This window comes from Schistocerca nitens, chromosome 3, assembly GCF_023898315.1.
Source record: "Schistocerca nitens isolate TAMUIC-IGC-003100 chromosome 3, iqSchNite1.1, whole genome shotgun sequence".
NCBI lineage: Eukaryota > Metazoa > Arthropoda > Insecta > Orthoptera > Acrididae > Schistocerca > Schistocerca nitens.
In genome coordinates, this window is record NC_064616.1 from 483,213,906 (window position 1) to 483,239,333 (window position 25,428).

The 25,428-nt window shown below is 44.8% G+C and overlaps 1 protein-coding gene across 1 annotated transcript in view; it reads right to left on the bottom strand.

The window, feature by feature from the left end:
* Positions 1 to 25,148, bottom strand: part of LOC126249628 (uncharacterized) — a 66,095-nt gene extending 40,947 nt beyond the window's left edge. Inside the window, exon 1 of the mRNA XM_049951301.1 lies at positions 24,997 to 25,148. Coding sequence (XP_049807258.1) covers positions 24,997 to 25,081 — 85 coding nt within the window. The 5' untranslated portion in view covers positions 25,082 to 25,148. The remainder of the gene's footprint in view (positions 1 to 24,996) is intronic.
* Positions 25,149 to 25,428: the final 280 nt, after the last annotated feature.

Genomic DNA, 25,428 nt, shown 5'->3' on the forward strand with positions numbered 1-25,428 from the left:
TTTGATAAAGGTGGGAATGTAGCCTATCGCGATTGCGGTTTATCGTATCGCGACATTGCTGCTCGCGTTGGTCGAAATCCAATGACTGTTAGCAGAATATGGAATCGGTGGGTTCAGGATGGTAAAACGGAACGCCGTGCTGGATCCCAACGGCCTCGTATCACTAGAAGTCGAGATGACAGGCATCTTATCCGCATGGCTGTAACGGATCGTGCAGCCACGTCTCGATCCCTGAGTCAACAGATGGGGACAACCCTCTGCACGAACAGTTCGACGACGTTTGCAGCAGCATGGACTATCAGCTGGGAGACCATGGCTGCGGTTACCCTTGACGCTGCATCACAGACAGGAGCGCCTGCGATGGTGTACTAAACGACGAACCTGGGTGCACGAATGGCAAAACGTAATTTTTTCGGATGAATCCACGTTCTGTTTACAGCGTCATGATGGTCGCATCCGTGTTTGGCGACATCGCGGTGAACGCACATTGGAAGCGTGTATTCGTCATCGCCATACTGGCGTATCACCCGGCGTGATGGTATGGGGTGCCATTGGTTACACGTCTCGGTCACCTCTTGTTCGCATTGACGGCACTTTGAACAGTGGACGTTACATTTCAGATATGTTACGACCCGTGGCTCTATCCTTCATTCGATCCCTGCGAAACCCTACATTTCAGCAGGATAATGCACGACCGCATGTTTCTGGTCCTGTACGGGCCTTTCTGGATACAGAAAATGTTCGACTGCTGCCCTGGCCAGCACATTCTCCAGATCTCTCACCAACTGAAAACGTCTGGTCAATGGTGGCCGAGTAACTGGCTCGTCAGAATACGCCAGACACTACTCTTGATGAACTGTGGTATCGTGTTGAAGCTGCACGGGCAGCTGTACCTGTACACGCCATCCAAGCTCTGTTTGACTCAATGCCCAGGCGTATCAAGGCCATTGTTACGGCCAGAGGTGGTTGTTCTGGATACTGATTTCTCAGGATCTATGCACCCAAATTGCGTGAAAATGTAATCACATGTCATTTCTAGTACAATATATTTGCCCAATGAATATCCGTTTATCATATGCATTTCTTCTTGGTGTAGCAATTTTAATGGCCAGTAGTGCATATTACGGAATGGTCTCGATGGTGAAGTAAAACAAACTGGAGGCGACATTGAGGTTCAGTAACAGCGGTTCTTCCCGCGCATCAGTCGTCAGTGGAACAGTAAATCGAGGAAATGACGGTGGTCCGCGAAACAGCCATCGCCTCATTAGATGTGCAGGTGGTGGATAAAAATACGGAAAACCCCAAAACATTACCTATTACTTTGCCTAATACGGTGTAGGAAAACTTTTGGCATTCAATACAGCTTCCAGTCGTCTCAGAATGGATGAATACAGGTCCTGTATGGTTTTCAAGGGAATCTAGCTTTTTTTAAATTTTTTATTTGGCCTGCAGGACAAGCGAATCTTATACTGTTCTTCCTGCAAAGTAGTGTCAAGTTCAGGTAACGATGATAGAGATGGGTAGCAATCACGCACCCTTCTCCCCAAAGAGTCAATAATATTAAGTTCTGGTGACTGTGTTCGCCAGGAGGTATGCGACACGTCATCCTCGTGCTCACGAAACCAGTCCTGGACGATACGAGCTATGTGAACAGGGGCCCTGTCGTCTTGGAACACAGCATCACCATTGGCGCACAAACATCGCACCATTGGATGGATCTGGTCAGCCACGATGGTCAAATAACTAGTGGCAGTAAGGCGACTTTGCAGAGTAACTATGGGGACCATGGAATGCAACGATGTGGCTACACATATCACTGAACGCCCGCCTTTTTTCACTCTTAGGACGTAAACTCGGCCGGAAATTGGAAACAGTGTGAAACAAGACACATCTGACTAAATACCCAGCGCGGCGGCGCTGTGGTTAGCACACTGGACTCGCATTCGAGAGGGCGCCGGTTCAGATCCCCGTCCACCATCCAAATTTAGGTCTTCTGTCATTTCATTAAATCGCTCCAGGTAAATGCCGGTGGTTCCTTTAAAAAGGGCGTACCCGTTTTGACTTCCACATTTATTCGTAATCCGAGCCTGAGCTCCGTCTCTAATGCCGCGTTGTCTACTGGACGTTAAACTCTTATTTTCCTCTCCCTTCCCTCATCCGACCAATTGACTTTCTTCCATAGTCCGGGTTTTGTGGCTTCGTGCATTACGTTTTCCTGTTACGGGCCTTTGCATCACTCATAAGTGGTCTTGGAAATCCAGCTCCCGCTGCAGTTCCCTACTTATGGAGCTCCTTTCCTGTTATTTTGGTGCTGACAGGATTCGAGAGTGAGACTTCCAGTTCTGCAATGACTTTTGCAGCTGTTGTCCTTTTATTTTTCGTCACAAGCCTCTTTAATGGCCGTCCGTCACGATCGCTCAACACACGCTTCCGTCTGCGTTGTGACTTACCGCATGATGTATAACCCCTTTCTCTGTATGTGGTATAAATCTCCAATGCGGTGCCTCCTGAACCACCAAACACTTCGGCTATCTTGGTTACGGGAGTACCCACCATACGAGCAAAAGCACTTCGCCCACGTTCGAATTCTCTTAGCTCCGACTTAACGCACTCAAAATTACACGGAACACTGTTCTGACCACGATTGATACTTACATGTTCAGCACATTGCACAGGTGCCGTTCGTGGTCAAATACAAAACAGTAACCTGCAGACTTGGGTAGTATCTACATCTACACCTACCTGATTACTCTGCAATTCATAATTAAGCACCTGGCAAAGGGTTCATCGAACCACCTTCAAGCTATTGCTCTGCCATTCCATTCTCAAACAGTTCGTGGGAAAAAACGAAGACGTAAATCATTCCGTGCAAGCTCTGATTTTTCATATTTTATAATGACGATCATTTCTCCATTGTAGGTGGGTGCCAACAAAATACGAGGGTTGGAACTTAAATAGTAGCAACTATTTATTCACAACCGATACAAAAGAGTTACGTGTTTGCACCTGTTACTGTCCTTCAAAGGGCGCTACAGTCGGGAATCGCGCGACCGCTACGGTCGCGGGTTCGAATCCTGCCTCGGGCATGGATGTGTGTGATGTCCTTAGGTTAGTTAGGTTTAAGTAGTTCTAAGTTCTAGGGGACTTATGACCTCAGCAGTTGCGTCCCATAATGCTCAGAGCCATTTTTTTTTTTTTTTTTTTGTCCTTCAAAGTAGTCAACACCGTTGTGTAGGGCCAGTTGCAAGCGATCTGGAAAGCGTAGTATACCGTTAGCAGAGCCTGTTCTGTTGATGGTGTGAATGGAGCGGTCTACTGCCTGTCGAATCTCTGGAACAGTTCTTCATCTTCGGAATAAAATCAAAGTCACAATGACTTAAGTTCGGAGAGTATGATGGATGGTACAGTACTTCCCAGTCCCATCGACCGAACAGAGCAGTCACAGCTTACGCTGTATGCGCCCGTGCATTGTCGTGCAAAATGATGGGTGGGTTGCGCAGAAAGTGTCCCCACTTCTTTCGGAAAGCTGGTCGCAGATGATGCTCGAAAAACGAACAGTAATACTGTTCACTGACGGTCTGCCGTGGAGGAACGTTATACGTTAGGATAACATCATCACAGTCTTACACGAGAATCACCATAACTTTAGACCGCTCCATTCGCACCATCAACAGAACAGGTTCTGCTAACGATATAGTACGCCTTCCACATCGGTGGCAACGGGTTCTACACAACGCTGGTGACTACTTTGAAGGACAGTAACAGGTGCAAATATGTAACTCTTTTGTATCGGCTGTGAATAAATAGTTACCACTATTTAAGTTACAACCCTCGTATTTCCTCTCTCTGACGAAAAAGCTCGTGACTGAAATTTTGTGAAAACATCCTGTCGCAACGAAAAACATCCTTGTTTTAATGATTGCCACCCCAATTCGTGTATTATGTCGGTGGCACTCTCGCCCCTGATCCGCTATAATACAAAACGAGCTGCCCTTCTTTGAAGTTTTTCGAGATCCACCTTCGGTCTTATCTGATGCTGATCCCACACCGCACAGCAGTACTCCAGAAGAGGCCAGAGAAGCGTAATGTCAGCAGTCCCTTTAGTAGACCTGTTGCATTTTCTAAGTTGCACTTTCACACAATGCTGTGCTCCACATGTACATTCCCCGAACTTTAATTCTAAAATAAATCGCAGTCCTTGGTTTGCTTTTCCCACAACATTATCTATGTGATCGTTCCAGTTTAAGCTATTTGTGATTGTAATCCCTTAGTATTCAGTTGAATTCACGGTCTTTAGATTTGTGTGTTTTATCCTGTAAGCGAAATTTAGCGGAATCCTTTTAGTAATCATGTGGACGAAGTCACATTCTTCGTTATTTAGAGTCAATTGCCACTTTTTACCCCACCTGTATTTATGTTCAAGCATGTTTCCACATTTCTGTGCAGCCCCTGTAGGTGTAGACGTTGGCACGTAGATGATACAGTCCGCGCATGACGTCACTGTATTGAAGCCAACGCCTCTACTAGCTGATGGAAGGATTCTCTTTGCAGGCAGATTGTGGAAGAAACTTCTATTATTCTCGACTGCAGTATTTTCGACAAATAGTTTTTTTATTAAAGTTCTGAGTATTTTGAAACTTTAGTTAGCACCAGAAAATATGTCGAAGGATGTAATATTTCGTATCATCTTAAAGTTGTTTTAAAAATAAAAGAAAAGCGAACACATTTTCGAGATCAGCTCAGTAAATTCCAGGCTGAAGCTAAGGAGTGATATAGTTTCCGACAAGATGTAAGTGGTCTTCTATTTGAGAGCATTTTTTTTTAAACTGAGCTGTCCATCAATAGCAAGGTCGCCAGGAAGAGCTCAATTACTTAGTTTTAGACGAGGATGGGGGAGGAAACGGCCGCGACTTGTTTAAGGCGAAATATCGGCATAGCGCAACATCAACACGCACAGTCACTGAAGAAGCTTATGGGAAAACATACTGCGTTTATTCAGTCTGCACACAGATGTAATTTCAAAATGACCAATTTAATACTATTAGCAACTGAGAATCGACAAGCTCGATAATGAGATACTTCATTTTAATAGTGAATGCCACAGTTCACTCAAGGACCTTCACAGATTCGTGAAAGCTAAAGTGGCATTTCCTTTGATTCATTACCTTGAACGCTGGCATTTTGCGGTCGCATGTGCAACGTTATCGCACAAACAAATCACTTTTGGGGAAAGAAACAGGGGTACAGCTACTCGGGTATTTTATAACGATGCTGTTCGGAATTTCCGCTGGTAATCAGCAACATCTGAAGAGGTGAGAAACTCATATCGATTTCTGGAACCCAAATCTTATCTGATACTATACGACCTACACTGCAGATATCGTACAGATAGATTTTATGCGTGTTTCCCAGTTGCTGCTTACGTTCCACACCTTCTCAAAACCGAACAATGAACAGTGACACATTTAACAGATTTCCCACTTTTTAAAATATATCCAGGAGTACCATAATAAGATATTTTAATGTATACAGTGGATGTACACCCAGCGGCACATTTAAAATCTATACTGATGCTGGAGATGGGATCCGAAGTTTCAACTTCGGCCTTACAAGGCAACGACGTGGCTCAGAAACACGGAGGACAGAGAGAAGAAAATGGTTTCGTTTCCGTGGCTCATAGTTGTCCAATGCGACCCTTCATGATTTCCTCTCCTGTGCCACTCCCTTTATCTCAAAGTGCCACTTACACCTAATGTGCTCAGTTATTTGTTGGGTATATTGCAATCACTGTCGTACCTTACATTTTTTGGTCACTGTGGCACCCTCTAGTACCACAAAAGTTTTCCCTGATGTTGTAACACACACCATATTCTTGTGTTTCATGTTTTTCGCGTATTCCATGAATCAGCGATTCTGTCGAGAACCTCTTCATATCTTGCTAGTCCACTTAATTTTCAATATCCGTCTGTAACGACAGATCTCAACCACTTCGACTATCTTATTTTTCGGTTTTCCCACAGTCCATGACTCACTTTCATACAGTGCTGTGCTCCACATGTACATTCCCGGAAATTCCACTCTCAAATTAAAACTTGTATTTGATACTAGTAAGGCAACGGCCTTGCCACAGTGGATACACCGGTTCCCGTGCGATCACCGAAGTTAAGCGCTGTCGGGCGTGGCCGGCGCTTGGATGGGTCACCATCCCGCCGCCACGTGCTGTTGCCATTTTTCGGGGTGCACTCAGCCTCGTGATGCCAATTGAGGAGCTACTCGACCGAATAGTAGCGGCTCCGGTCAAAGAAAACCGTCTTAACGACCGGGAGAGCGGTGTGCTGACCCCATGCCCCTCCTATCCGCATCCTCACCTGAGGATGATACGGCGGTCGGATGGTCCCGATGGGTCGCTTGCGGCCTGTAGACGGAGTTAGTTAGTTAGTATTTGATACTAGTAGATGTCTTTTGACGACGAATGCTCTCTTCGCCGGCGCTAGTCTACTTCTTATGCCCTCCTTGCTTCAAACGTCAGGCGTTGTTTTGCTTCTAAGGTAACAGAATTTCTTCACTTCTTCTACTAAATGGTTTCCAACTTTGATGTTAAGTTTGTCAATAATCTCATTTCTGCTGTCTCTCCGTGCCTTCGTCTTTCTGTGTTTAACTCTCAATTCATATTCTGTGCTCAATAGACTATTTCTTCCATTCAAAGAACCTATAATTCTGAATCCTCTATCAACTTATAAAATTTTCCGCCCTACTCTTCCATCCTGAACTTATCCGAGTACCTACGTTGTCCGTAAACTTGGTACTTGCCACCCGCTAGTTTCCTCCCTGCTCGCTGATCCTGTTGCTCTTCCGCGCCTCTACCACCATATTACCCCAGGACTACACCTCCACGCTCTCCACAACCTCTCTCAACAAAATTTTCATCGCTTTTCCTTACCAGACAATGAAATCCGCCCTGATGTATACCCGTCCTACCAGATCTAAAAGAACCCAATCTTCTCCCCTGTTCAGGGTTCCCTTCCTCTCCACTCACATCCTGAGGCTTGGTCCAAAACAACATTCCTCTTCACTCTCCCAAATCCCTCCTCCAAACATCCGCCCACACGATCACCCTCTTATGGATTACCCCGACTGCTCTGTTCCCATGACAATCCTATCCCTGCAAGTCTATATCCACTCATCACTTCACTCGTCTTTGTTTCTATCTTAATCGGTCAACACATTGACTTTTTTTTCTTTTAACTTATGTATCTGTCCATGTGTCTTTTACATATTGTGAAACATTCATTTTGTCATTTCATCTGTGTCAATATTTTAATAACTCACCAAATCAGCATTTTATATTTTGACTTATTTATCTGACGATCTGTCTTTTTGTTGTGTCAAGCATTCATCTTTGTCAACCGACCTGTCTAATTTTATGACATGTTTTAAAATTTTTACTGTCATATGGCTGAATAGCAGCGATTTGTCTTCGCTGACAGCCCACATCCCGCCCATATGGGGCGAAAGGGATGAAATAACAATAAAGGAAAGAAAAAACTGTGGTTCTTCCTCACTTTCTCAAAGTACAGCAATGTCCTCAGTGAATCTTATCACCGATATCCTTTCACCTTTAATCTTAATCCCGTTTCTGAACCTATCTTTTATTTCCTTCATTGCTTCTCGATATTCAGGATAATCTGCGAGCGTGGAATCACGGTGCTAAAACATAAACGGGTGGATAAACAGAAATGTAAAGTTAAGTAATATGAGATAGGAGACGAAGAAAACGTGTGAGGCAATGTTAACAATATGGCTGCCATTTTGGAAGCCTTCATCTCGGATGATCCTCGTAATATTGAAATGGAAAGGGGGTGATTGACATATTAAATAGACAGACAACTCTCGAGTTTTGACTGATTTTTCTTCCTTACAAGTGACGCGAAAGAAGATGAGGTTAACACAAGCCGAACACATTGAGAACACCCTGATTTCAGCATAGATGCGCACCCGTGTTATCCGCATTTGGCAGAAAACTGAGACCAGCCTACGTCATACCTCAGGGAGCGGATTGTTGACGTTTATGTTCACACTCCGGTACATGTGTTGGTTAAAGTCCATGCGGAATGGGGGAAGTGGGTAACAACAACCTTTCAAAGTGTTGGAAACCCGTCGAGCACATCCTGTGACCTTTATGTGTCATCATCAGCATTTGCCCTGTTGTGTATAAACTACGACGTAACTCGAGAATGCATAAAGTGCTCAAGTGAAAAACACCATTGTTTCTATCGTGCAATTCTCTAAATGTTTAATATCTCACATTTCCCCCCTTTCATTTGGAGATTACGAGTTGGATCTAAGACGGCGACTTCCAAAAAGGCCACCATGTTGGTAACATCCCCTCACAGGTTTCCCACCCTCTTCCGTTTCATACCACTCGACTTTAAATTTCTGTTTATCCACCTATGTGTGTTTTAGAATGGTGGTTTCACACCTATGGACCACCCTATACTGGCTGAATAGTAGAGGCGAAAGTTTACATCCCAGTCTTACGCTTATTTTAATCCAAGCACGTGCTGTGTCTTGTTCTCCAATATACAATGCACCAGGAAGATCGGTATTTCTGTCACCTGAGAGAACACCGAAAGTGAAAATACTGTTGTGGTGGCTAGCCCTTTTTCTCGCCGCAAGCGCTCTCAATGACCGCTTGCAATCGAGGAGAGGTCCACGCGCCTTTGTGCTTTAGGAGATATATTGCGTCCTACAAAACAACAAATACTCGAGCCAGTCGTATACCACTCATGTGGTAGGTAAGTGGGCGCTTTATTGTGGGAATGGCGTGAAGAGCTCTCCGAATGTCAAGGAATACCGTATCTAGCTGCTAGCCGCTATCTGCCGCTTGGCTTATGTGCGTTTCGAGGACAAGCTGTGTTCACACGATCAGTCGTTACGAAACCCTCGCTGATTTCGACAGAGGAGACGATTAACCTCGATGAAGGCCATGTCATTTCTGAAAAATAACACTCGTAGATTGCGAAGAATGAAGATTAGTACTTAACGCCCTGCTGACGACAAGAGGATTAGGGACGCATCCCCCGGAGGGTCTAAGTCATATATAACTTCGCTAGAGCTGGTCAGTGGATGCAGCTAACCAGAGAGTAATGGTCGATTCGTACTGAATGTGTACGGAACGAAAAGGCGAGCGACGTCACTGTCAAACAGCGACGTTTTCACGTTAGACAGAACACCAACACAACGTCACATCGCTTACCCCAATACCTAACGGTGAAAGTGAGGTTATATAGGATACTAACCGTCATACAAAAAGTCATGATATAGTATCAGAATCAACCCTAGATTACGAAAACCCTCGTAAAACCTATGATTGCAGTATGGTATAAAATGGATATTGTGTACTTAATTTCGTATGTAACGTACCATTGGAAACCGAATAATTGTAATTAATTAAATCATAACCTATAAATAATGACTTCCTTTTAATAAAATGTGGAGTAAACTTTACGATGGTTAGGTAGAAATGTAACATTCTCCCCCCCCCCCACCCACTTTTAATGTTCTGGGTTTAAGGAGCTAGTAATGATAAAACTTATTAATGGCCAAAGCCAACTTTTTAACGTGTATTCTTAACAATTTTCTATGGCAAGCTGCTCAGAAGCGAAATAATAGGACACCTATCACCCTAACAAGTCAGAATATCGATATTTATTTGGTAGAGAAAAATTGTCACATCAGACAGTATTTAGAAGTCAAAATATAGAGCCTATGTACTTTATCCATTGTGTTTCTTCCTTTCTAGGTACCGTCAAAACCAACTGTATTTTTCTCCTTTAATGAAGCTGACATTTACACTATTAAAAATACACTCCTGGAAATGGAAAAAAGAACACATTGACACCGGTGTGTCAGACCCACCATACTTGCTCCGGACACTGCGAGAGGGCTGTACAAGCAATGATCACACGCACGGCACAGCGGACACACCAGGAACCGCGGTGTTGGCCGTCGAATGGCGCTAGCTGCGCAGCATTTGTACACCGCCGCCGTCAGTGTCAGCCAGTTTGCCGTGGCATACGGAGCTCCATCGCAGTCTTTAACACTGGTAGCATGCCGCGACAGCGTGGACGTGAACCGTATGTGCAGTTGACGGACTTTGAGCGAGGGCGTATAGTGGGCATGCGGGAGGCCGGGTGGACGTACCGCCGAATTGCTCAACACGTGGGGCGTGAGGTCTCCACAGTGCTCGATGTTGTCGCGAGTGGTCGGCGGAAGGTGCACGTGCCCGTCGACCTGGGACCGGACCGCAGCGACGCACGGATGCACGCCAAGACCGTAGGATCCTACGCAGTGCCGTAGGGGACCGCACCGCCACTTCCCAGCAAATTAGGGACGCTGTTGCTCCTGGGGTATCGGCGAGGACCATTCGCAACCGTCTCCATGAAGCTGGGCTACGGTCACGCACACCGTTAGGCCGTCTTCCGCTCACGCCCCAACATCGTGCAGCCCGCCTCCAGTGGTGTCGTGACAGGCGTGAATGGAGGGACGAATGGAGACGTGTCGTCTTCAGCGATGAGAGTCGCTTCTGCCTTGGTGCCAATGATGGTCGTATGCGTGTTTGGCGCCGTGCAGGTGAGCGCCACAATCAGGACTGCATACGACCGAGGCACACAGGGCCAACACCCGGCATCATGGTGTGGGGAGCGATATCCTACACTGGCCGTACACCACTGGTGATCGTCAAGGGGACACTGAATAGTGCACGGTACATCCAAACCGTCATCGAACCCATCGTTCTACCATTCCTAGACCGGCAAGGGAACTTGCTGTTCCAACAGGACAATGCACGTCCGCATGTATCCCGTGCCACCCAACGTGCTCTAGAAGGTGTAAGTCAACTACCCTGGCCAGCAAGATCTCCGGATCTGTCCCCCATTGAGCATGTTTGGGACTGGATGAAGCGTCGTCTCACGCGGTCTGCACGTCCAGCACGAACGCTGGTCCAACTGAGGCGCCAGGTGGAAATGGCATGGCAAGCCGTTCCACAGGACTACATCCAGCATCTCTACGATCGTCTCCATGGGAGAATAGCAGCCTGCATTGCTGCGAAAGGTGGATATACACTGTACTAGTGCCGACATTGTGCATGCTCTGTTGCCTGTGTCTATGTGCCTGTGGTTCTGTCAGTGTGATCATGTGATGTATCTGACCCCAGGAATGTGTCAATAAAGTTTCCCCTTCCTGGGACAATGAATTCACGGTGTTCTTATTTCAATTTCCAGGAGTGTAGATTATTTAATGAAAAGTGTTTCTTCAATTTGTGTACTGTGTACGCTTTTTTCTTTGTATACGTATAATACGACTGTATGTTATACTATTTAAACTGCTTCTATCTATTAAACGTCAATTGTTATGTCTATTTGCGCAACGGAATTTGTATCTGTTCATATGATGTAGACTGATTGCAATGAAATGTTAGTTTCAGAATTTGCGACCTGCACTATTTAATTTTGAACAATAAATTTCATAGCCTTTATCTTGAAACAGTGTTCCGGTGTGTCATCTACGTTTGAAGAAGTATTTTCCTACACATGTGTATGATATTTTCTTTGTTATCTACAAAATGATGGTGAGCTCTGATTGACTGCGTCGATCTAATTTTTGAGGATGATTCGTGGGAAGGTGATTAAATGAAAGAAAAGGCCTATAGCCTATTCATTCTCTTTTAAATTATAGCTTATTATTCCAACTTTTTTGGCGGCGCCAACTGTTATCATTCAAATTAGCATCGACTACACCACACTGTATGACAATGTTCAACATTTTATTTTTTATTTTTTCTATATTTTTTTCATGTGCACTAGTAGCCTCTCAAAATCGCATATGTTTCAATATTTCTGCATGCACTCCCATGTCAATCGTCATCGTTCACACGAACTTCAGACCCCCTCGGCTTCCTAACGCTGTCTGTTGTGCTGTGACAATACTCTAGCTTTCTTTCAGAGGTTTGCGTCGGTGCGTCGCATGCTGTACTTACGTAAAACTTATATGGGGTTGACATCCCCAAAAATTACACTGGTACATTTCACGTGATTTGCCAATGAGTGCAACATTCTTCTAAACAATCTGTTTTTCTTAGTAGTGCTTTTGATCATAAAACTGCTGCATAAAATTGTGGCTGAGTTCAGGGTCAATCTAAATATTACTTCACATATACAAAATTTTAATTATTAATCAATTAATCAATTTCGAGGATATGGTTGCGCATACATTAGTGATATCGCATGGATCCCGCGGAGAGTGGTTTCTGGCATGGGAGGAGAAGCCAGAAATGCACACTTTAGTGCAAATATCCTGAATTGACCTGAAATGACCTTAATTTTTCTATATTATAATGTTAATCCTAATTATAAAATTACTTAAAACTTAACTTAAAAATTACTTAAAATTTTAGCCGGCCGCGGTGTCAGAGCGGTTCTAGGCGCTTCAGTCCGGAACCGCGCGACTGCTACGGTCGCAGGTTCGAATCCTGCCTCGAGCATGGATGTGTGTGATGTCCTAAGTTCTAGGGGACTGATGACCTCAGATGTTAAGTCCCATAATGCTCAGAGCCATTTGAACCATTTGAACTTAAAACTTTGAAGGTAAGAGTTTCTTTGAAGATACTTTTCAGTGCATTAGAATACTTTTCAGAGCATTTGAATACTTTTCATTGCTTCAGAAGGTGTTGCCTAACAGAAAGTTCTTTAATTCAGTCTTAAATTCCACCAAATTATCTTCTTGGCATTTAATCTGCTCTGATAGGTTCTTGAATACATGTGTAGCCATGCATCTGACTACATTTTGTACTTCTGTTAACCCGCTGCAGTCTTTGTTAGCAGATGTTTTCGGTATTAGTTTTATGTTACCGCTTTTCACTATTTTTTGTGAAAAGAGAATTATTGACAGTGACAAAAGCCATTAATACATATTTTGAAGTGGTTGTCAAAATACCCAGTTTTCTGAAGAGGTCTCCGAAGGACGTTTTTCGATTAGCACCAGATACAATTTTCGTAACACATTTCCATATTCTGAAAATACTGTCCCTGTAAGTTGAGTTTCCATTTCCTGTGACCTACTTTGCTCGTAATGATAGTAGTGAAATATTTTTAACAATTTCTTAGAGCCGATGAAATTTTTCTGCTAGTTATTGGAATATTCTTAGCGCACTCTCCAGGCGAAAAGAACCATACTCCTATTAGTTTAAAGCTGATGGTGATCAATACGCCTTCCTGCACCCTCGCAACAGTTTTATCTTCTTAGAAAACCAAATCCGTTTTGGTCCTATTAAACGCCAAGCACTTTTTATACAGAATTCATTATTACGAGATTGGACGCTCTGTTCCCGTGAGATAAAAAACCTTAGTAGGTTTTAGACGTTTTGTCTTCTTCTCTGCATTACATATCCGTCTGATGAACATATAAAAACGAAACGTTCTGGGGAGAGTTTTCTGCAAACGTATCAACAACTTCTGACGAGGCTGTCATCTTGTAATTAGCTGTGGAGCATCTACGTAAATATCTTTTTATTTTATCTATCCTTATTTTATTTTATAATATTTAGTTGTCAGTACAACAGCTGTTCTGAATTACAAATATACACTCCTGGAAATTGAAATAAGAACACCGTGAATTCATTGTCCCAGGAAGGGGAAACTTTATTGACACATTCCTGGGGTCAGATAAATCACATGATCACACTGACAGAACCACAGGCACATAGACACAGGCAACAGAGCATGCACAATGTCGGCACTAGTACGGTGTATATCCACCTTTCGCAGCAATGCAGGCTGCTATTCTCCCATGGAGACGATCGTAGAGATGCTGGATGTAGTCCTGTGGAACGGCTTGCCATGCCATTTCCACCTGGCGCCTCAGTTGGACCAGCGTTCGTGCTGGACGTGCAGACCGCGTGAGACGACGCTTCATCCAGTCCCAAACATGCTCAATGGGGGACAGATCCGGAGATCTTGCTGGCCAGGGTAGTTGACTTACACCTTCTAGAGCACGTTGGGTGGCACGGGATACATGCGGACGTGCATTGTCCTGTTGGAACAGCAAGTTCCCTTGCCGGTCTAGGAATGGTAGAACGATGGGTTCGATGACGGTTTGGATGTACCGTGCACTATTCAGTGTCCCCTTGACGATCACCAGTGGTGTACGGCCAGTGTAGGAGATCGCTCCCCACACCATGATGCCGGGTGTTGGCCCTGTGTGCCTCGGTCGTATGCAGTCCTGATTGTGGCGCTCACCTGCACTGCGCTAAACACGCATACGACCATCATTGGCACCAAGGCAGAAGCGACTCTCATCGCTGAAGACGACACGTCTCCATTCGTCCCTCCATTCACGCCTGTCGCGACACCACTGGAGGCGGGCTGCACGATGTTGGGGCGTGAGCGGAAGACGGCCTAACGGTGAACGGGACCGTAGCCCAGCTTCATGGAGACGGTTGCGAATGGTCCTCGCCGATACCCCAGGAGCAACAGTGTCCCTAATTTGCTGGGAAGTGGCGGTGCGATCCCCTACGGCACTGCGTAGGATCCTACGGTCTTGGCGTGCATCCGTGCGTCGCTGCGGTCCGGTCCCAGGTCGACGGGCAAGTGCACCTTCCGCCGACCACTCGCGACAACATCGATGTACTGTGGAGACCTCACGCCCCACGTGTTGAGCAATTCGGCGGTACGTCCACCCGGCCTCCCGCATGCCCACTATACGCCCTCGCTCAACGTCCGTCAACTGCACATACGGTTCACGTCCACGCTGTCGCGGCATGCTACCAGTGTTAAAGACTGCGATGGAGCTCCGTATGCCACGGCAAACTGGCTGACACTGACGGCGGCGGTGCACAAATGCTGCGCAGCTAGCGTCATTCGACGGCCAACACCGCGGTTCCTAGTGTGTCCGCTGTGCCGTGCGTGTGATCATTGCTTGTACAGCCCTCTCGCAGTGTCCGGAGCAAGTATGGTGGGTCTGACACACCGGTGTCAATGTGTTCTTTTTTCCATTTCCAGGAGTGTATTTGTTAAACCTCAGGATTTCGAAGTATAAGCAGGTAATCTTTGTCATGAATGCTTGTGAGTTGAGAGGCCGCTCGCTGTTCTTTGTGTATCGTGATGCTGTCAAAATGTCGTGTGTCCTAAATTAACACGATTAGCGACCATCGATAAATAATCGGTGAAACGTGATTTTCAGTTGAGTGGTACAAAGACGGTTTCGGGAGAACTGTGGACACTAAGTACATACATGAGTGTTTACTTTTCTCTGACCAAACAAATTGAGCCAGAAAAATTATTCCTTTTACGGGGATATAAATTTTCTGTGGGGAGCAGTCGAAGTTGGCTCAAGAACGATAGTGTCAGATTCCCACACTCCGCGAGACACGCCGGAGAAGTTTTCTAAAAAAGGAAGTAAGATTTAAGCTTAGCGTTCTTTCGACAACGGAAATATTCGAGGTGGAGCACGAAGACGGGCAGGGAGTGGATGGGAAGGACATTGGCCGTGTCCTCTTCAGAGGAATCGTCCCGGCATTTCCCTTAAGTGATTTAGGGTAACCACGGAAAACTTAAATCTGGATGGCAGGCTAAAGAATTCAACGTAGGTCTTCCCTAATGCGGTTGCAGTAACTCAAAAGCACTGCTCCACAGAAGCCTCGACTTTAACCCAGAACGCTGATGCACAGTTCAATGCTTGTATGCCCATGCCTTGGCGGTCGAATACTGGCGATGAAACTTTCTGCAACGAACTGAGATGAGAAACGGTTACGTACGCGCAAAGTGCACCACGTTAGCATGCCTTAGGGACCCCGGCTACCGTTTAATGTGCACGAAGTTCGCATATTCTGCAAGAAAAAAGACACACCGCTTTCTTTCCTAAAGAATAAGACGGATGTGATATAACTTTCCCGGCAGAGTTGATCACGACGTGACAGGTCACTAAGCAGAGAACAAACAAAAATTGCTACTCAAGTTATATACGCACAGTTAACTGTAATTCTGTTTTAAAACGCGCATTGTGTGCGCATTGTACCCGTCATCTCCGAAGTCTGCAGGAAGCCATTATGTTAAAAAGTGAATTACACATGTCGGCCCGCGCTAAGGTCATTGCGCAACAAGAGCGGCGGGCGTATTGTCAGAAAAGAGTACTGCCGACGCAGTCCTACTGCATCGGGGCATCGCACTGTGAGAGTGAAATGGCGCAGTAAACTGGGAACGTACTCCAAAGTTGAAGTTCGCGGTACAGTGCGATTCCTGTGAGCAAATTCTGTTGGTGTATGGACCAAATTCAGTGTTGCATCGACCCATGGTGAAATGGTGTCGACAATTTGACTTGGCCACACACACGTGGGTGATGCTGATCGTCGACGTCGACGTCGATCACAGACGGCCATGTCCAGGCAGTCGAAGAACTGATTCGCCAAAATCGGAGATTTTCCAACTATGAAGACGTCCATTCAGCGGTTATCAAGTGGGTCTGCGACAAAGGAGCGGATTTCCGTCGTCGCGGAATTGAACGATTAACGTTCCGAGCGTTGTTTGCAGGAACTTGGTGATTGTGTTGAAAAACAGTGTCACGTATTTCTGTCACTTACAAATACAGTGCAGCATTCAATAAAAGTTACTTGGTTTGCCACAATAAAAAAAAGAAAGATTAGCGACTAACGTTCTGGTGATACCAAGGTCATTTCACACGGAGCATAACCTCGGATTGTTTCGAGGATGGGGAAGGAAATCGGCTGTACCGTTCCAATGGAAGCATCCTGACATTAGTCCGGTAGCGATTCAGGAAAATCACGGAAACCCTAAATCTGGATAGCTGGACGCGTATTTGAACCCTCGTCTTTCCTAATGCGAGTTCAATGGCCTGCGGTAATAATGCGTAATTTACTTTTTGAAGTCACCTCGTATCTTTACATACATGCATAAGTGAAATACTGCAATACGCAAGGCCTTTTTCATACAGCGTAAATTATCAGTGCCTCAAATGCTTACTTGCTATTAAGCCAATGAGTAACTCTTGTAAGAATACATTAGTCATAATTATATCATCTTCTAACTAGTTGGCCGAGCGGTTCTAGGCGCTACAGTCTGGAACCGCGCGACCGCTACGGTCTCAGGTTCGAATCCTGCCTCGGGCATGGATGTGTGTAATGTCGTTAGGTTAGTTAGGTTTAAGTAGTTCTAAGTACTAGGGGACTGATGACCTCAGCAGTTAAGTCCCATAGTGCTCAGAGCCATTTTTTTTTTTGTATCTAGTCTCTGTGCGTGCAGTACGAAAAATAACGGTCACATCAAAATTATGTAATTATCAGAAGTTGAGTCGGCAGGGCTCTAAAACATAGCGCATTTTAACAAAAATCACGATTTGCGACTGAAGGAGAGCGATTCTCCTTTCATATTGCAGGAAAGTAACATAGTCATGTTAACAATAAGAACCACAATGGGTAAATTAAGAATTAGCTGAATGCCATATTTTTGGAACGTCGAACATTGATTGACCACATGCAAACTGACAGTAGCTAGCAAGATATCAGCACCGGACGTCGAGTATTGTTTATTCGTCCGTGCTGAATTTTCTTTGTGCACGCCATATACTCCCGCGCCCGGGTTCCCGTGTTCGATTCCCGGCGGGGTCAGGGATTTTCTCTGACTCGTGATGACTGGGTGTTGTGTGATGTCCTTTGGTTAGTTAGGTTTAAGTAGTTCTAAGTTGTAGGGGACTGATGACCATAGATGTTAAGTCCCATAGTGCTCAGAGCCAGAGCCACGCCATATACGATACCAGATTTTCGCGGTCGAGCTGGCCCAGCGTTTGTATTATCAGCTCGAATTAATTAGGAGGCTCTGAGCACTATGCGACTTAACTTCTGAGGTCATCAGTCCCCTAGAACTTAAAACTACTTAAACCTAACTAACCTAAGGACATTACACACACCCATGCCCGAGGCAGGATTCGAACCTGCGACCGTAGCGGTCGCGCGGTTCCAGACTGTAGCGCCTAGAACCGCTCGGTCACCCCGGCCGGCAATTAGTTAGGAAACAGCACTCCATGTTCAGATGGTACACCGCACCCCTAAAACTCTAAACTTACCAGCGAAAGAGCAAAGTATATCAGCAGTTAACCCACTAGCGGAGTGGGATTCAAAGTCTCGTGCAGACACAGGTTTTGCAGTGAATTCTCTATACCGTTTCAACTGAACACGAGAATGTTTCCTTTAGAAATCACCGAGCGAGATGGCGCAATGGCTAGCACATTGGACTCGCATGCGGGAGGACGACGGTCCAATCCCGCGTCCGGCCATCCTGATTTAGGTTTTCCGTGATTTCCCTAAAATCGCTCCAGGCAAATGCCGGGATGGTTCCTTTGAAAGGGCACGGCCGACTTCCTTCCCCATCCTTCCCTAATCCGATGAGACCGATGACCTCGCAGTTTGGTCTCTCCTCCCAAACAACTCAACCCAACCCAACCCTTTGGAAATGGCCGCGCGGGGTAGCTGCGCTGTCTATGATGTCTTGGCACGGTTCGTGCGGCTCCACCAGTCGAAGGTTCGAGTCCTCCCTCGGGCTTGGGTGTGTGTGTGTTGTCCTTAGCGTAAGTTAGTTTACATTAGATTAAGTAGTGTGTAAGCTTAGGGACCGATGACCTCAGCAGTTTTGTCACACTGGAACTTACCACCATCTTTGGAAATGGCGTGGCTTTCCCATTCCTTGTCCATTCCGAGCTTGTGCTCCGTTCCCACTGACATCGATGCCACATTAAACCCATATTACTGTATTTTTTTCTTCTTCACCAGCGCACTGGTGGTTTAGCGCGACACATGCAGTGTTGTGTGTATCTGTCTGATGTGTGTGCGTCTTTTTACAGTGACGCTAGGCTTATTCACGAATATGCTCACTTACTATAACATATTTGAAGAAGGAAAACGTCCTCTATGAAAATTAACATGGATTCCGCAAACAGGTATCTTGCAAAATTCAGCTCACTCTTTCGGCAGTGAGATCCAGGATATTGTAGACAAAGACGCCAAGGTAGATAGCGTGTTTCTTGTCTTAAAGTGGGTGTTTTATACAGTTCCTCACAGTCGTGTAGTGAAAAAATACGAGTATCGCAACAGGTTTGTGACTGGATTCAGGGTTTTTTCTCAGACAGAACCCTATACGTCGCTCTTAATGGAACAATATCGACAGATCCAAAATATATAAATAATCTAGTGGATATCGTCGGAAGCTTCATGAGGCTGTTTGCAGACGATGCGGTTGTCTGTAGGAAGGTAGTAGCGCCAGAAGACCGTAGCGAGTTGCATAAATACCTACAGAGGATCTACGATTGGTGCAGGAAGTAGTAGTTGACCGTAACGTAAATAAATGTAACGTTTACCGTATAAACTGGCAAAAAATTCACTACAGTACAAGTACACTACTGGCTACAAATCACGGCAAACAGCAACATCAGTTAATTACATGGGAGTAGGACCGACCTGAAGTGGAATGACCACATAAAACGAATTGTAAGAAAAGCAGATACCAGGGTGAGATTAATTGTAAGTGGCTTACAGAACACTTATTCGCCCGATGCTTGAGTGTTGCTCATCTCTCTGGGGCCGTTACCAGTTAGGATAGACAAGACCCAAAGAGGAACAGCGCAGTCTTTTAGTAGATGCGAAAGCATTGCGGAGATGCTCAACAAACGCCAGTGATAGACACTACAAGACAGCCGTTGTGCATCACAGAGAGTATACTATTGAAGTTCCGAGAGAGTATGTTAGTGCATTTTACTTCCTCCCACATACAGTTTCGCGAACTGACCGCAACCATAAAATCCGACGAATTACACGTAATGCAAAGGGTTACTGATAATTATTCTTCCTAAGCGACTGGAACAGGCAAGAAGGTGTAGACAGATACCGGAAGTACCTTCGGCCCGACATCGTAAGGTGTCTTATACAGGGTATTACAAAAATGTACGGCCAAACTTTCAGGGAACATTCCTCAGACACAAATAAAGAAAAGATGTTATGTAGACATGTGTCCGGAAACACTTAATTTCCATGTTAGAGCTCATTTTAGTTTCGTCAGTATGTTCTTCCACCTACGCTCAATGGAGCACGTTATCATGATTTCATACGGGATACTCTACCTGTGCTGCTAGAACATGTGCCTTTACAAGTACGACACAACATGTGGTTCATGCACGATGGAGCTCCTGCACATTTCAGTCGAAGTGTGCGTACGCTTCTCAACAACAGATTCGGTGACCGATGGATTGGTAGAGGCGGACTAATTCCATGGCCGGCCGCGGTGGTCTCGCGGTTCTAGGCGCGCAGTCCGGGACCGTGCGACTGCTACGGTCGCAGGTTCGAATCCTGCCTCGGGCATGGATGTGTGTGATGTCCTTAGGTTAGTTAGGTTTAAGTAGTTCTAAGTTCTAGGGGACTAATGACCACAGCAGTTGAGTCCCATAGTGCTCAGAGCCATTTGAACCATTTTGAACCAGTTCCATGGCCTCCACGCTCTCCTGACCTCAACCCTCTTGACTTTCATTTATGGGGGCATTTGAAATCTCTTGTCTAAGCAACCCCGGTATCAAATGCAGAGACTCTTCGTGCTCGTATTGTGGACGGCTGTGATACTATACGCCATTCTCCAGGGCTGCATCAGCGCATCAGGGATTCCATGCGACGGAGGGTGGATGCATTATCCTCGCTAACGGAGGACATTTTGAACATTTCCTGTAACAAAATGTTTGAAGTCACGCTGGTACGTTCTGTTGCTGTGCGTTTCCATTCCATGATTAATGTGATTTGAAGAGAAGTAATAAAATGAGCTCTAACATGGAAAGTAAGCGTTTCCGGACACATGTCCACATAACATATTTTCTTTCTTTGTGTGTGAGAAATGTTTCCTGAAAGTTTGGCCGTACCTTTTTGTAACACCCTGCATAGTATAGATGTAGGGTACGTGTAGGGTCGTTTATCAGTGTGGTAATTGCTTCTCCCGATGTTTCTGGTGCAAACGTCATATCGTGAAAAATCGCTTTTACCGGACGTCAGTGGTAAGTTGTACAATATTGTTGTTATTGTTGTTGTTGTCATCAGCCCAAAGACTGGTAAGGTGGAGTCTTCAACGCTAATTTTCCTGCAGTAAGTCTTTCCATATTTGCATAATTATTGCACCCTACATCCGTTTCAGTTGTCCACAGTATTTAAGCCGTAGTCTCCCCATACAGTTGTTATCCCCACGGATTCTTCCACTACCAAACTGACGATTTCTTGACGCCTTAGGAGGTGTCCAACAAGCTATCCTATCTTTTTAATAAATATGTGCCATAAAGCTCTATTCTCAATCGTTATATTCTGTACCTCTTCATCAGTCTCTCGATCTATCCATCTCAGCTTCAGAGTTCTTCTACAGCACGACATTTCAAAAGCTTCTATCCTCATCTTGTCTGTACTGTTTATCGTCAAAATCTTACTTGCCTATAACTCCTCACTCCAAACAAATGCTATCAGAAAGGGCGTTATAACAAATTTATGTTCTATGTTAACATATTTATCTTTTGCAGGGAAGTTTTTCTTGCTGGCGCTGCTCACAATTTTACAATGATAAGCTACCGAGAAGTGATGCTTCAAGTGAATTAGACAATGAACATCGAGGTGGTGGAAATAAAAGCTTGCATTATATTCCCGGAAGGATCCCCAGAAAATTATGAAAAAGATGAGTGTTTCGAGAAAATAAGACACCCTTGGATCGCTTAAAAGCAACTGCTCACCTGCAGTGATATTCGCGCACAGTTCCGAAATAGACGACTCTCTAGCATAAATTTCTTTACCTGTCTCGTACATCTTTTTCTCACATACTGCGTCTTCCAAGAAAGCGTGGCCAGAGTTTTTATCTTTGTTCTCCGCCTTGAAATTAGAATTCCGCCAGTAGTGGTAGCAACGTCTATGTTGACGAATTCTTTTGGTTGTATGTCACATACATGCTGTTGAAGCATGTACCAATTTTGGCGCTAAATTGCTTGCGGCTGGGGCCTGTGATAGAGACAGGCGCTCAGCCAAAGTTGGTAGTAAAGAAGAAATGTGATTTTACTGCGAAGGGAAGTACGAAAATGCATACGTGTTGACAACCTCTACCGTTATTTCTGCGTCGGATACATTGTTTGCAAAATACGAACACACACACACACAAATAGGAGTTTGCATGATTTGCTAGCAGATGACATAGATGATACTCCCGTAATTTACCAAAGTTATATTTAGTTTCGGTGACTTTTTCTTCTCTAGCACCTGCCTTTCTTGCGAAATACTGACCAAAACTTTTAGTACAGAATATTGTTTATACATATGGAGTAAATCAGAAAAATAACAGAATGAACTGTGAAACACTACTTCCGCATTCGATGCTGACTGCGAACAAGTGTTAATGGACTTACTGCTTATGGAGTAAAACTTAATTGCGATACTTCATGAACATTGGGATATTCAAGAATTCTGCGTTTATTCCGACGGTTAGGTTCTATTAGAAGCATTTAGCTGACGGATTAGTTAGATTTGTTACGAAAATTGCTCGGCTAGTGGATGCTCTGAAATATCAAAAATCTTCTTTTTATCTACAAAATTTCATTTACAGACTTGAAGCAGTTCACGTCTTGATTTTCACATACAATGATGTGGTCTTACGGATTTTTGTAAGTACTATCAACGTTCTTGTTTATTCTCCATATGACCACAGCCGTAATTGAAACAAATTTTGGCCGCGCGGGGTAGCCGCGCGGTCTCGGGCGCCTTGTCACGGTCCGCGTGGCTCCCCTAGTCGGAGGTTCGAGTCCTCCCTCGGGCATGGGTGCGTATGTCGTCCTTAGCGTAAGTTAGTTTAAGTTAGATTAAGTAGTGTGTAAGCTCAGGGACCGATGACCTCAGCAGTTTGGTCCCATAAGACCTTACCACAAATTTCCAAATTTGAAACAAATTTTCGTGCATTTTACACATATGTAATATGCATTTTCCCTCTTTGCGGTTTTCATAAACACAGTCTCAACCCAATTATGCGCAATATGCTGTCAAGTGGAGTGCAAATGTCACTCTCAGCACGTGGTTCCAGAAGGAAGAGGAACGTTGCCAGGGTGCGCATTAGGAAAGCTAATTGTAAGTTTCTTTTATATAATGCAAAAACCAGGACGTCAACCGTTTTAAATCTAAAATTAATTTTTCGTGATATATTTCAAATTGCTCAAACAAGATAGTTTTGAAACAGAAGACGAAACGCGTCTGGGGCAAAAAAATAATAACGTAACAGCAAGTATGATGCAGTTGTTTACAAATACAGTGAAGCCTCGCTAATTCGGACTAACTTACGAGTCTCAGTCTGAATTACTGAAAATAAGAATAATAATTGTTTTTGGTAAAATAGTTATCTGAAGCTATAGCTAGAAACATACAGCGTATGTAGTGGTTACATAAAAACTAAATTAACTGTAATATTATGTGAAAGAATGTCACTATAGTTAATTTAAGAACAACTAATGTAATAGTATCACAGAAACGAACAATAAGATTAAACAAATTAAAGACACTGTACATAAACCGATACATTACTATATGTATACCAAAATGAAAATCGGCACTTTACTGGAAATTTCTATGCTACATTTACTCTACAGCGGAACGCACTTTACCAGTTAATTGTTGCTGTCATCTGGAGCTATAATGATATGGTCTATAGCAGCCAAAGAGGCACTACTGCCTGACGATGATACCACGACAATATTTTCATCCCCAATATCTCCCAAAGTTCATGATTTATATCTATACCTAACACTCATCTTGGTTGCTGTACTGTGTTGCACGACACTTCAACACACTTTTAAGCGATCACACAGATGTAAATTAACTCAGTTCATTATGCAGCCTCCAGTAAGCGAACTGAGCGGGATTTGACGTTGTTGCGTATTTGTTAACAACAATAATACGTTTTTCACTATCGGCCATAGGCGAAGCGTATGGGAAGGGAGAGCACATATTTTCAACAAGTGAGCTGTTTGGTACGGTAAGACTTCGTTTCACTTCGTGAATTCCGAATTAGCGAAGTTTTCGATGTATATAATTTATGCAGCTGCAGTGTAAATAGCCACTCCGAATAATTTGTTCGTAAAGTTGCAGCTAAATAATTTGGAATGGCATGTTTTAGATCATCGTACCTAACACTCATCTTGGTTGCTGTACTGTGTTCCACGACATTTCAATACACTTTTAAGCGATCACACAGATGTAAATTAACACAGTTCATTATGCAGCCTTCAGGAAGCGAACTGAGCAGAATTTGACGTTGTTGCATATTTGTTACCAACAATAATACACACATACGTAATTCACTATCGGCCATAGGTGAAGCGTATGGGAAGGGAGGGGATGTGCAAATATTTTCAACAAATGAGCTGTCTGGTACGGTAAGGCTTCGTTTCACTTCGTGAATTCCGAATTAGCGAAGGTTTCATGTATACAATTTATGCAGCTGCAGTGTAAACGGCCATTCCGAAGAATTTGTTCGTAAAGTTTCCGCTAAATAATTTGGAATGGCATGTTTTGGATCACCGTACGCTGCTGTTAAACCACTCTTACTTATGGACTAACTATCGTCTGTCTCGTTCCGTTCCGTTGGCGGTCTGTGTGATTTGAAATGCATTGTGGAACGTTTTGACCTTCTGTTCCATCCCGTCAAGTGTTCAAATGGCTCTGAGCACTATGGGACTTAACTTCCGAGGTCATCAGTCCCCTAGAACTTAGAACTACTTAAGCCTAAGGACATCACACACATCCATGCCCGAGGCAGGATTCGAACCTGCGACCGTAGCAGTCCCGCGGTTCCGAACTGAAGCGCCTAGAACCGCACGGCCACCGCGGCCGGCCCGTCAAGTGTGAAACGATCTTAATGTACAGTGGGCAGAGAGACAGCGTACCTGCAGGGTGCTCCCAGAGGGGCCGTAGCTTGGGGGGCACACGCTTGTCGAAGAAGGCGATCGTCCTCAGGTAGAGCTGCGACATGCTGGCCAGGGCGACTCTGCGCTCCTTCCCAGCCGGTCTCTATATAAAGGCCGCGCGTTGCGCGTCCGCCGAGTATCTGTCAACGAACAGCGCTTATCGTCGCTCGAGAACCCGTCCAAGGACGCCGGCTTGTGGTATTCTAAGGCGGGGGGGGGGGGGGGCAGAGCTGTTTCTTGGCGCCTGGCCACTCTCACCATTCGGTGCAGGAGCAGTCCCTGCGATGCGGAAGATAGTTACATATTCCTCAGATAATTTGCACACTTTCATGTGCATTAGGACAGTTTACAGGGTATGCATTGAGCTGTTACGAGGATCTTACCAGTGGGTTCTTACGCGCAGCTCCAGGT